Genomic DNA, 12312 nt, shown 5'->3' on the forward strand with positions numbered 1-12312 from the left:
AAAAACTCAAAAACTTGAAATTTTCAATTTATTTATCTGATTTAACACGAAATATATGTAGAATATATAAATTATTTGTTCAGTCAATTTCAATTAATTTGAGACAAAAGTATAATTAGATATTTCAATAAACAAACATGGTAATAAATAAAATGATAAATTTTAATCGAAGTATAGTGAGTGAATTCATTTTATCGTTTTCTTTTCCCACTTTCTTGAGCTTTCTATTGTTAATAAAGATTATATATCCACATCATATTATATAATTTATATGTAATATATATTGAACAAATTGCAATTACATATTAAGAAGAAAATTAATTAGCATTAAGGTGGATAAGCTAAAATATTTTATATACTTACAAATTGTTCATCAACCTAGTATAATATAAAAATCAGAAGAAAAATAGAAAAGGAAAATTTTAGATTGCTATCACAATTATGTAATGAAAACAAAATAACATAATTATAATAATATAAAATCTTAATAGTTTTATTTTTCTCATGATATTTTCCTAAAGTTTCATAATGACATTTTTGTCACTGTTAGAGAAATCCCACATGCTAGGAAGTTTCCTCCCCATGGTCCCTTGTCCTTTAGTATATATATATTTTTTCAAAATGTGCATTTTTGGCCGGAAAATGTAGGTATTTTTTTTATGAGAAATTCAAAAAAAAATAAAAATGCATATATATGTGATATACATTGTGTGTATTGTTTACGGGATAGCTCAATTAATTTAGAGGATGATTATTCATCTTTTGACCTATTGCATTTTAAAAGTGCAACTACAAATTATATTTTTAAAATGTGATTTTAAACTAACATAATCTCCAAAATGATTTGTTTGCTTAATTAACTCAAGTCGCAAATCAAGTGTGACTACAAATTATATTTTTAAAATACAATTTAAACTAATTTCATCTCCAAAATATTGGCTTGCTCAATTAACTCAAGAGGCATGTAAATAGCACTTCATATATAGGCTCCACATATCTGAAATAATTCAATAATTTGATGTTTCAATGATCAATCTCACTTACAATATCACTTATTCATTTTTTTTGTAATTCTTTTTTACTAATGTTTGTCAATTGCTCACTGAATCATATGTGCCTGGACAATAAATTTCGTTAAAATTATAGTGTATATTGAAATAATTCGATAATTTAATGTTTCAATGATCAATCCCACTTACAATATCACTTATTCAATTTTCGTGATTCTTTTTTACTAATATTTGTCAATTGGTCACTGTCCATATGTGCAGGGACAATAAAATTTCGCTAAAATTATAGTGTATATTTGAAATAATTCAATAATTTTATGTTTCAATGATCAATCTCACTTACAATATCACTTATTCAATTTTTTGTGATTGCTTTTTATTAATATTTGTCAATTGCTCACTGAACCGTATGTGCAGGGACAATAAAATTTCGTTAGAATTATAGTGTATATTTGAAATAATTCAATAATTTGATGTTTTAATAATCAATATCACTTATTCAATTTTTTGTGATTCTTTTTAACTAATATTTGTCAATTGGTCATTGAATCATATGTGCAGGGACAATAAAATTTCATTAAAATTATAGTGTATTATTTTTCTTTTTTCACTTTGGCCATGATATAAGAAAGAAATTTGAAAATCCCATTATTTTTTACTAGCTTTTATAGAACCTTTATTTAAGTACCTATCAATTTATTAATATGGCTTGTGGTGCAGTGATGCGGTTGTTTAACTAAAGATCTTGAGTTTAAATGGAGAAAATCCAGTTGGCTACCTCCGAATGAACCATGTAGTGCATAGCAGTGGCGTAGCTACGGCCATCCCTGGATGTCCAAATAGCCTTCGTCAAAAAATTACGTGGTATATATATGTCAAATTTTACATTTAAAGGATATATATTTAATGTTGACACCTTTGACAAAAGCTATTATGCCGGAACAAACGGCTATCTTGATTCATTAAAAGTTGAACATGTAAGGAAATTTCTTGTTGAGCTACGTACTTACTTAGGAACTACTAAACCTCAGTTCCAAGAAATTATATCTTCTACCAAGATATTTACCGAGGAAGCAGAAGCCCTTTTGAAGGAAGCTAGATGATTAAAAATTATCAAGTCCAGTTCCCTCGGGGATGTATCTATAAGAATTTACCTATTTCAATAACAAAAAAAACTTGTCTCGAATGATCCTATATTAAACGATAAATTGGCTAAGGGTATGAGTCAAAATTATTATGGCGAGCCTGCATGGTCTTGTAGTCACGACTCAAAATTTCCTTGCCAAGCTACATGAAGCAGATTTTCGGAAGCCCACAGAAAAAATATTGCTAATTCAGTGAAAGATTACTGAATTTTGTATTTGAAATAGATTTTCGTAGGGATTTATGAAGTAGATGGTGGTTGATAAAGAACTCTTTGATCATAATTTCCCGTATGAATACTGCTTCGAACATGAAACTTGTGGTTGGTAGTAAAACACCGATTCGCTCATTGAGACCTAATTCGATCTTCATAGAGTTCTCGAAGTCTCTGATAGAAAGAATGATTGATTGCTTGAATGCGGGATCATCTACTCGCGAAATCACCCCGATTCCCTACCACAAGCAGCTGTCAAAGCCGTGTTTGATCGACGCGTACATGCTCCATTACAACTTCGTTCATGCGCAATCAATTGACACTGAGACAGAGAAGGAAGAGTTTTGATCACAATGTGGGTAGTCTCTATTAGGGTTTTCGTTATGTGCACTAAAAAGGAAGGAAAACTGGTGCGACTATAAGCTAATACTTTAATGGAGATGGAGCCTACATAGCAATCAAATAGCAAATTCCCTTTTGGCACAGTGGTAATTGATGTCCATTTGAACGAGAATTTTTGGTTTGAACTCCAAATAGCATAATATTTTTTATTATTTTAATAGTAACACACCATTATTCTTGGACATCATTAGTAAAACGGAAGTTCTAATACGAAAAGGGAGTACCAACTATTTCTTTTTATATATTACAACATCACTCTTTTTTTTTATAATTAAAACGGACATTGAAACCTTACTAGATCTTCATTGATAACACCTCAATCTTATTCCTCACAGTTTAAACTAAAAAATCCCAAATTGACTATTGGATCGAAAATCCCGGCAACTCAATCAGCTCCGATCAGTCTAAATTCCTCCGATATCAATAGCCGTAATCGGCCGCCGCCAACGACTGCTCCGTCGGAGTCGACAACGTCGAAGAAATGAATAGTCGGGGTTCCACCAACCGGCTATCATCCACCTCCAATTTCCGATCTCGAATGTCGTTTCTAATGCTCTCTATGTTCTCTACAATGGCTGCTCTTTATGTCGCCGGCAGGTTGATCTCTCTCTTGTATATATATATATATATATATATATGTGCGTCCATGCATAAATGCACATTTTCCTTTTTTTCTGGTTTGTTTATTTATCACACTGCTAGTGTCGTGTGTGAATTGGCCTATGCGAGCTAAGCTAAGTGGAGCCACGTATTTAATCCTTGATAATGATTAATTGAATGATTTCTAACAGTGTCTTGCTTTTGATTTCTCTCATCATTTGTTGTTTATCGTGTTTCAGTTATCACACTATTTTGTTGTTGTTACTGTTTCCTTATTAGTTGCTATGTTTTTTTTATTATCGTTTTTCCTTTTCATACCTACTTTGATTTGCTGTAGTGAATTGAGAGTCGTCCACGAGTTAGGGGTAACCCCACTTGTGGCCTGTGGGATTTCACTGGGTGTGTTGTTTTTTGTAGTTGACGATGATGATTTAACTGTGGCAACTGGTAATTGCATAATTGGCAGGTTGTGGCTGGACTCGGAGAATAGGGTATATCTTATTCAAGAGCTTGATAGGAGAACCGGACAGGTATTTTCTCTCTAATGGTAATATTGTTCTATTCATGTGGTAGATAAAGCTGATTCATTTTCCCTGAATTCTCCAATCATCTTTGTTTTAGTAAGTTGTAGTATGTAGGATCAAATGGGCTCTATAAAGATCAAGGTGGTTGTCATGTCAGGATTATAATAACTGACTATGAGGTAGTCTCCTTGGTCTGAATATAGAATATGGTTAATATGATTGATTATAAAGAAAATCCAAGGTTCCACATTATCAAATGTTAACTAGCCATCTGTATAGGTTTGGTGAAGAGTGCATTTCCTTCATGTAAGACTCAACATTGTCATTTGTCACAAGTTTTACTTGGGCTAATCTGCTAGAACTTCACCCAAGTTGAGGAACCTCCTAGTTTTTGCTAGTTGTTCTAGTAACATAAAATGAATAGAGCTCAGAAACAGGCAGAAATCTATTGCTTATTAGTATGACATAGTTATGTCAGATTATGCACCAAACCCCTTTTACATGAAAGACCTGGGTTTTATTGCTATTTAAGGGCTACAGGAAGCGGCAAGAGTCCTCTTTTTCATATGTTCACCTGAAAATTCATTCACGAGAGGAATCTCACCTTTTACATGAAAGACCTGGGTTTTATTGCTATTTAAGGGCTACAGGAAGCGGCAAGAGTCCTCTTTTTCATATGTTCACCTGAAAATTTATTCACGAGAGGAACCTCAAGGTGAATGGTACAATACTTCTCAGGCTAGCCCTTCTAAAAAACCTTAGTGACTTAGGCCTGTTTATGCTTGATATCTGATGTAACCTTACAGTAATAAAGATTCTTTGTTCAATTACAAGTTTTTTATCAAAAAGTGTACTTCAAAAAAGGGATTTTTTGTCAGATAGTTTGATGAAGTTGGCATTGAGATCTCAATTTTTTGTTGTTTCATTGGTCCTGATGAGTTGAGTCTTGAGATGGTTAATGTTATATCAAAAGTTATAGTCATGCTTATCTTCCTTTACAGGGCCGTTCGGCTATATCAGTAGATGATACACTGAAGATCATAACCTGCAGGTTAGATGATTGTGATTGAATTTCAGTCCTAGCTTTGAGGGAATTTCTCTTCATATTGGAATTTTATACTGGGATTATACAGGCTGATGATTTCTTTGCCAGGGAACAACAGAAGAGGCTAACTGCACTTCAGATGGAACTGGGCAAAGCCAGTCAGGAAGGTTTTGTGTCAAAGCATCTACTGGATAACAATGAGAAGGATTCAAAGAAAAAACTTCTAGCTGTTATAGGTGTCTCTACAAATTTTGGCAACAAGAAAAACAGAGACGCAATTCGCAAAGCATGGATGCCTACTGGTTTAGCTTTCTTATCCTCTCCCCTTTTTCTTGATTTCTTTTGGTTGGCCTTTTGTGAAGCTAAAATTGAACCAATTCGACTAAGATGCTGAAGTTATATTTCAGCTCACCTTGCTGATGAAATCATTGTCTGTTGAACACATTTAGACTGGATTGCTGTGGCATTCCCTAGTAATATCATTGATCTTGTCTTAATCAGAAGTATCTGCAGTACAACTGCTATCATGATGAGTTAACTTTTGAAACAACTGATTTCATTCTAAATTTGTAAGTTACTTTTGGCAGGTCCTGCTCGTAAAAAATTAGAGGAGGAGAAAGGTATCGTAATTCGATTCGTCATAGGAAGAAGGTACCTACCTTGATAAATCTGAATTAAATAAAGGATACACCATAATGCTCTTTGAAAATAAGGTACTAGATGTTTCTTTCAATCAGATTACTTACTCGAATTTACACCTCATGCAGTTTGAATCGCGGAGATAGTTCAGATAGAGCCATTGATGATGAAAGCAGGAATTCCGATGACTTCATCATTCTTGTATGGGAAGCTTTTGCATGTCATTTCTTATAAACTAAGTTTCTTGTTATCAACTAAAGATAGCATTTTTTTTATTTATTACCATTAAAGAAATGAGCTTTAAGAATGTTAATTTAACTGAGAGTTGTTAGTCATTCTAACCTTCCTCTACCACAGAAAGAAATAGTAATAAATTAGGGTAATCAAATCCCACTTCCTTTTCGAGGAAAAGAATTTTTCAAATAAATAAATGGGTATCAATAATGTTGTTATATGTCAGCACACTCATGTCGTGCGAGCTTAATTGTATGTCTTTATAAGTATATCTTACCGTTTTGAAAATCGGGTTACTTTACTGTGTTATCTAGTTCTTGTAGTACATATGTCTAGAAAACTCAGTATGTGAATATTATTTTCTTCCTGAGCAGAATGATCATGTGGAGTCCCCTCAAGAGCAATCAAAGAAGACAAAGTCATTTTTTGCTTACGCTGTTGAGCATTGGGATGCTGAGTTTTATGCTAAGGTCAACGACAATGTCTATGTTAATTTAGGTACACAGTATTAGGAGCCTCCAATATGTACGTTAGTGTATCTGTTGTTCTCTGTAGTCTGTGCTCTGCTAACTTCTTTCCATTTTCTATGATTTAATTTTCTTTCCATTTAAGAAACTGTTATGGTAGATTTGAAGTCATCAAATTCTTTAGACTCTTAAGTGTAGGAAAGAGATTGCTAAAGAGTTACCTAATGTATGTCAGCATTGGCATATTGAATCTGAAAATGATAATGAGGTAAAGAACAGAAAGAAGTTGTACCTAGGTGATTTTGATTTTCATTCTTGTCAAGCTGTAGGCTTCTCAAAGAGACAGTAAGGGTCTTACATAAATCACAAAAAATGTACAAAAGCAAGGCAGTGTTGAAGTGGTGTGATGTTACCTAAAATAATAAAGGCATGGTGCCTGTTTGTGGCCAACCAGGTCTAAATTGATTTCCCTGAGTGAGCAAATGTAGAATGCGCCATATTGTGTGAAAGTTTCTCAAAAGAAAAGTTGCCTCATTTACAAAGCTAGGACCAGAATGAATCCTATTGAATTACGACTTGGAGCGTTCAAACAACTACCCTGAGTTCATTATATCAGGGTTTCTTTTGATTAAATAAAGTATGCAATAACCTTGAATAGTCTATTTATTTAATAGATTGTATCAAGATGCCAATGAGAAATCTTGTTGTATCTTCTTACTCTCTACTCTCTAACCATTGCAAAATTGATTGGAGATGATCCCTTGGGATACTATAATCCTAATGATAGAATCTCGATTGGCTATGTCCTTCACAGAAAATTGCAACACCATAACCAATGAAACATAATATTATAACGCCATATCTATGATGTTCTTTGCTGAGTTCTTAACCTGTTAACACTTAACATGCTCTTATGTTTTAAAAATATAAGCTGTATGCTTATTGGCTTTAGTTTATCCACAGATGCTATTGGAGCTGTACTTACCAGCTATTTGGATAAGCCTCGTGCCTACATAGGGTGTATGAAATCTGGCGAAGTTTTTTCACAGTCGTAAGTTTCTCCTGTTTATTGGATGATTGCTGTTTTGCTGAAAGACAGTGTTAGTTCTTCATATAACCTAATTTTTGTTTCTTATTCACAGGGAACAGAAATGGTATGAGCCAGAGTGGTGGAAATTTGGGGATGGAAAATCGTGAGTACTTCTGTACTATTTACTGAAATCATCTGGCTGAAGCAAGCAGTGCTAGATATACTGCAGAGACCCACTGCTGCATGTATTGTAGTTATACCTCTTCTCTGTCTAGTGCTAGTTGCTTGTGAGTCTTGGTTGGAAAGATTGATCATACATAATTTGAATCTCAGAGTCAGCCCTCATAAACTGAGGGAGAGGACAATTTTTTTGCCGGGATAGACAAGAAATATATTAATTATGGTTTCTGACATATATATGTTCCAAACAAAAATGAAGATACACTATTTCAAATGTTTTAAGGAAAATAAATATATGAGTATTGCAAAAGAGGAAAATTGTTGGAGAAGGAAAATAAATATGGTATAGATTCAAGGGAAATTGCATTATGAGTATTGGATTCTTATCTTCTTCCTTTTCTTCTTTCTTTATCTTTTGTGTTAGCAAACTTGAAGAGTTTTAATTTCATTAGTTATGTTAATATTTGTTGGAGAAGTTGAACAAAATATTTGTGAATGGAGATTACTTAGAGATGTTTAACTGCCAGCAGGAAGAAGAATAGATATGTACATCACTCCACCCACCCCTCCTCCTAACCCCCCTCCCCCCAAGAAATAAGAAAAAGAAAGAATAGATATGTACTCATGATTTTTTTTCCGGTCATGCTGCTATTCTGCTGATATGGATCAGGCATGACGTGCCAGCATCTGCATGCTGTTGAGTCTTCAACTTGTTTAGATGCTAATTCTTCCATTTTTTTTGTACTCTTTCGCAACCAGATATTTCAGGCATGCTTCCGGTGAAATATTTGCTATATCGAAGGCCTTGGCTCAATTTATTTCTATCAACAGGTAAAATATGAGGGATTGACTGTGTACTTATTATCAGAAAAAAAGATGGATTAGCATTATGTTTCTACTGCATGCTGAAGTAGCAACAACTGAGGTGCCAAGAACCTTGAGCTGGGTTTCTACTCTCAGTAAAGGGTCGATTTTGTTTGTAACATGTGTTTACTTCTCCATAATTGTTTCCATGTTAGATTGATCGTATCTGTTAGTAGGCTATCTTTTATGCACATCACTCCACTTAAAAAGAAAAACAAAGCCATATGTTTCCATCAATTGTGATGGCAATAGTGAAATGCTTACTGTTTTGTCTCCCTCCACTTTGTAGATCAATACTTCGCTCATATGCTCATGATGATGTGAGTGCTGGATCCTGGTTCATTGGCCTTGATGTGAAGTATGTTGATGAAGGGAAGTTCTGCTGCTCTTCCTGGTCTTCAGGTCTCTCTCTCTCTCTCTCTCTCTCTCTCCCCCATAGGAAATAGGAGAGAGAAAAAAGCGATTGGCGCCTCCTTTTGCAGCAGTTATTGATCGTATAAACAAATTGCTGTCTCCGTATGAGTTGTGGATTGTTTTAATTAGGAGGTTTTACTGGAGCATCTCTAATTTGAGTATGAAAATTGTTAGTTCCTATTAGAAATTGATAATTAAAGAGCTATTTTATAAATAGTTTTTTCCTCATTAAAAATATAGATGATAAGAGTGGTTTGAGTATACTGAGAATTATTATAAGGAAAAAGAAAGTTTTCACATACGGACATCATTGTTATAATATACTGATATGTTGTGTGAAAGCTTGTATAAACTTGGTAACTTTTGGAGTAAATTTACTTGCCTGACGAGTTCAGACATATAGATATTGTTTGTTTGTATCTTGAGAGTCGAGAGATGCTCTATACAATTACGTAGCAGAATCAGTAAATAACTTAGAAGGAGGAAACAGAACAAGGAATTTACTGCTATTGTTACATTGCTCCTTGTGACATCATGGTATACTAAATCGCTCTTCTTTTTTTTAGGGTCTGTATGCGCAGCAGCTTGATTGGATCGCCTCTTTTAGTACATAAAGAGAATCAGTCACTGGAGATTTGGTGCACTGTACAAAGGTGGTTGAAGTTTTTCACTCCAATCATGAAGAGCCGCGTGGTAGAGAGAGCACACACCTTAGTTCTTGACATCACCATGCCTTCGAGGAATGTACAAAGGGTTCTTGGAGTGTAGGGACTATGGTCAGAAAAGGTCTTTGCATGATAATGTATTCACAGAGTGCACATTGTCCATTATTTAAGCATGGACTATTGATATTAATGCTATGGAGATATAAAGTTTGTTGAACTATGTGACGATTGCCAAATCTCTTAAGATTGCTTCTATAGCAATTTCAAATATTGAACTTGAACTTAGGACTTATATCTGTTCTTATATCGTGTAGATTCATGTTACATACGACCCATGAGTAAGTGGGTCAAAAGTTCAAGATCAACCACCTTCAAGACCTGACCTCTGTCGTTCTATCTCAATCCTTGCTAGAGACCCACAACTACTCCTTAACGAAGTCTTCAGGGTTAGTATGATTGTATGAACCAAATCGGTGTTCGCAACGTTTACTATCTAAGTCATAGAAACCAATATCATGAGCTATCTTATACTTCCAAAAACACCACATTTTCAACCATATTTCTATCTTAATTTGAATTTGTGATGTGCGTTTAACTCACATATTACCTTTTCTTACCATTGTACCAAATCAAGATCCCCTCAACTTGGAATTAAATTTTCTTTTAGAGATTTGAGCATGACACTATATCTAAATAACGTGTAAAATGTAATTGTGCATATTAGTCAATTGGTGAAAAGATCTAATTATCAATATAATAATAATAATGGAAAAGGTCTAAGATGTTATGGACAAGCATAATGTCATTTCTGTTTTTACTCAGTCTCATATATTTGCTCTTTTAGATTAATTCATCAAGACATCAACTATGTCTTAAATTCTTAATAAGTTGGCATCTTGTATGCGCTTACTCTATGATTATTTTGAGAATACACTAGGACAATACAAAATTACTCACTCTCGATAGCTTACTTTATTATTATTTTGAGAATACATGAGGACAACACAAAATTACTCAACCTCGATATTTATATCGGATTATATACTAATTTATGAGATAAATCATAAAATTTAAAGTAAAAATGTGCAATAATTAACTACTAGTACTATTTATTGGTATGTATTGAATATACGTAAAGACACGTGTCATGTATTCCTTTATTTAAGCTTAGAGATATGCAAAAGCTTATGTAAGAGGAGCTTTTGTGGGTATTCTAGTGACACACTCATAAAATTCTCATATTTATGATGATGGGGTAAGTGATGTTATGTGAATTTTGTCATTTGGTTTTGGGGATGGCCCTATATATGGAGTTTGGCATTATTCCTCAATCCAACCATTTGTCCCCATGTTTCTTTTTGTTGGTTAGCTAAAAATTTATGTATAAAATAATTATTTTAAAACAAATAATTAAGGTAGGCCTCTAGTTTCGCCTCTGGATTCAACTGAACCAAACAATTTTGATACAAAGCATAATATACTATTATTGTATTGATTTTTGAATCAATAATTTTAAAGATACAATTAATTCAACGGTAACCATTTAAAGATTGAATACATCAAATCTAACTAATTATGTTAGCTTGAAACACCCCCTTCATCATAAAGAAAAAACTTTATCCAAAATTATTAGTTAAATGTTGTTTTGTAGCTAAATTTTAATTATTTGACAAGTACTTTTATTCTACTTTTGAAAATGACTGCCATTTGCTTTCGAAATATTGAATAATCAAGGTCAAATATTATTATAAAAATTTGCAAAAAAAAAAATGTTCATTGGAGTCAACTTAGGACACATAATTAGATAGCAGAAAAAATAAAGGTCATTCACTGATATTTACAAATTACAATAATGGGCTAATTATTTACAAATGGCAATAATTATAAGATATGATTAAATCCAATTATTGACTATCTCTTGTTCAAGAAAATTATATTTGAGTGCTCTTAATAAATTCTATATATACTTCATCAAAATATTTATTTAAAAAAATTGCTGACAAATGCTTAAATCATGTTGGAGCCACTAGCCATCCAAGTTGTGCTTAAATTTGGATATATTTGTAAGTTGTTTAGTCAAAATTTTGGTTTTGATTTTTCTTTTTTCTCTCTTTTTTATAGTTGGATCGAATTCAATTCCAGAATATAAAATCGTCTTTAATAATATTTTATTGTTAAAGTAGACTCTTCAATATAAATTCAAATTAATTAAGTCATAAAGTAAATATCAAATCGGCTAACAAAAAGAAAAAGAGAAAAAAGATATAGTTGGATGTTTCAACAGCTATATCCCTACTAATTCAAATCAAATTCCTCCCCCTCCTTGGAATTGACTCATACCATATTAAATCTAAGAAAATTAATTACATGGTTGTTGGGAAAAAATAAGTAAGAGCGACAGCTATCTAACAACCGTAATAATATACTCAGTGTAATTTCATAAGTAAAGTTTGAGAGAGTGATGTGTATGTAAACTTTACTCTTGCCTTGACACAATCGGAGAAGTTATTTTCGAAAGACACTCGCTCAAATAAAAAGAATTCAAAGCAGGTTTGAAAAAAAAATATATAGAAGTAAAAAAATCATATTAAATTCTATAGAAAGAGAAAAGGTTACACCAACTAACAAAATGAAATGGACGAATAGAAGCTTAAATAGAAAACAAATAACATAAGATTTTCTAATGTAAATTCAAATTAATTAATTTCAAATCGAATACTAGATTCCGAAACAGAAAAAAAGAAGAAGATATATGACATGTTTCTAACAGCTATATACCACCTACCAACTACAAAAGGTTGGTTCAAGAGTCAAGGATAATGCTTTTAATCTAAATATCTTTAATTATATTCAAAATCATGTTCCTATCAAAATAAAGTGA

The 12312-nt window shown here is 32.8% G+C and overlaps 1 protein-coding gene across 1 annotated transcript; it reads left to right on the forward strand.

Annotated features, from left to right (window-relative positions):
* Window positions 1–3056: 3056 nt before the first annotated feature.
* Window positions 3057–9694, forward strand: LOC125826279 (hydroxyproline O-galactosyltransferase HPGT1-like). Its single transcript, XM_049505602.1, has 12 exons — window positions 3057–3366; window positions 3836–3899; window positions 4895–4944; window positions 5047–5240; window positions 5526–5589; window positions 5706–5778; window positions 6186–6309; window positions 7242–7329; window positions 7421–7471; window positions 8248–8319; window positions 8642–8754; window positions 9333–9694. Exons 1-12 carry the CDS (start codon window positions 3251–3253, stop codon window positions 9353–9355), a joined length of 1032 nt encoding a protein of 343 aa, XP_049361559.1. The 5' UTR covers window positions 3057–3250; the 3' UTR covers window positions 9356–9694.
* The last annotated feature ends 2618 nt before the right edge of the window (window positions 9695–12312 follow it).

This window comes from Solanum verrucosum, unplaced genomic scaffold (genome assembly GCF_900185275.1).
Source record: "Solanum verrucosum unplaced genomic scaffold, falcon-dt-bn FXZP01000060.1, whole genome shotgun sequence".
NCBI lineage: Eukaryota > Viridiplantae > Streptophyta > Magnoliopsida > Solanales > Solanaceae > Solanum > Solanum verrucosum.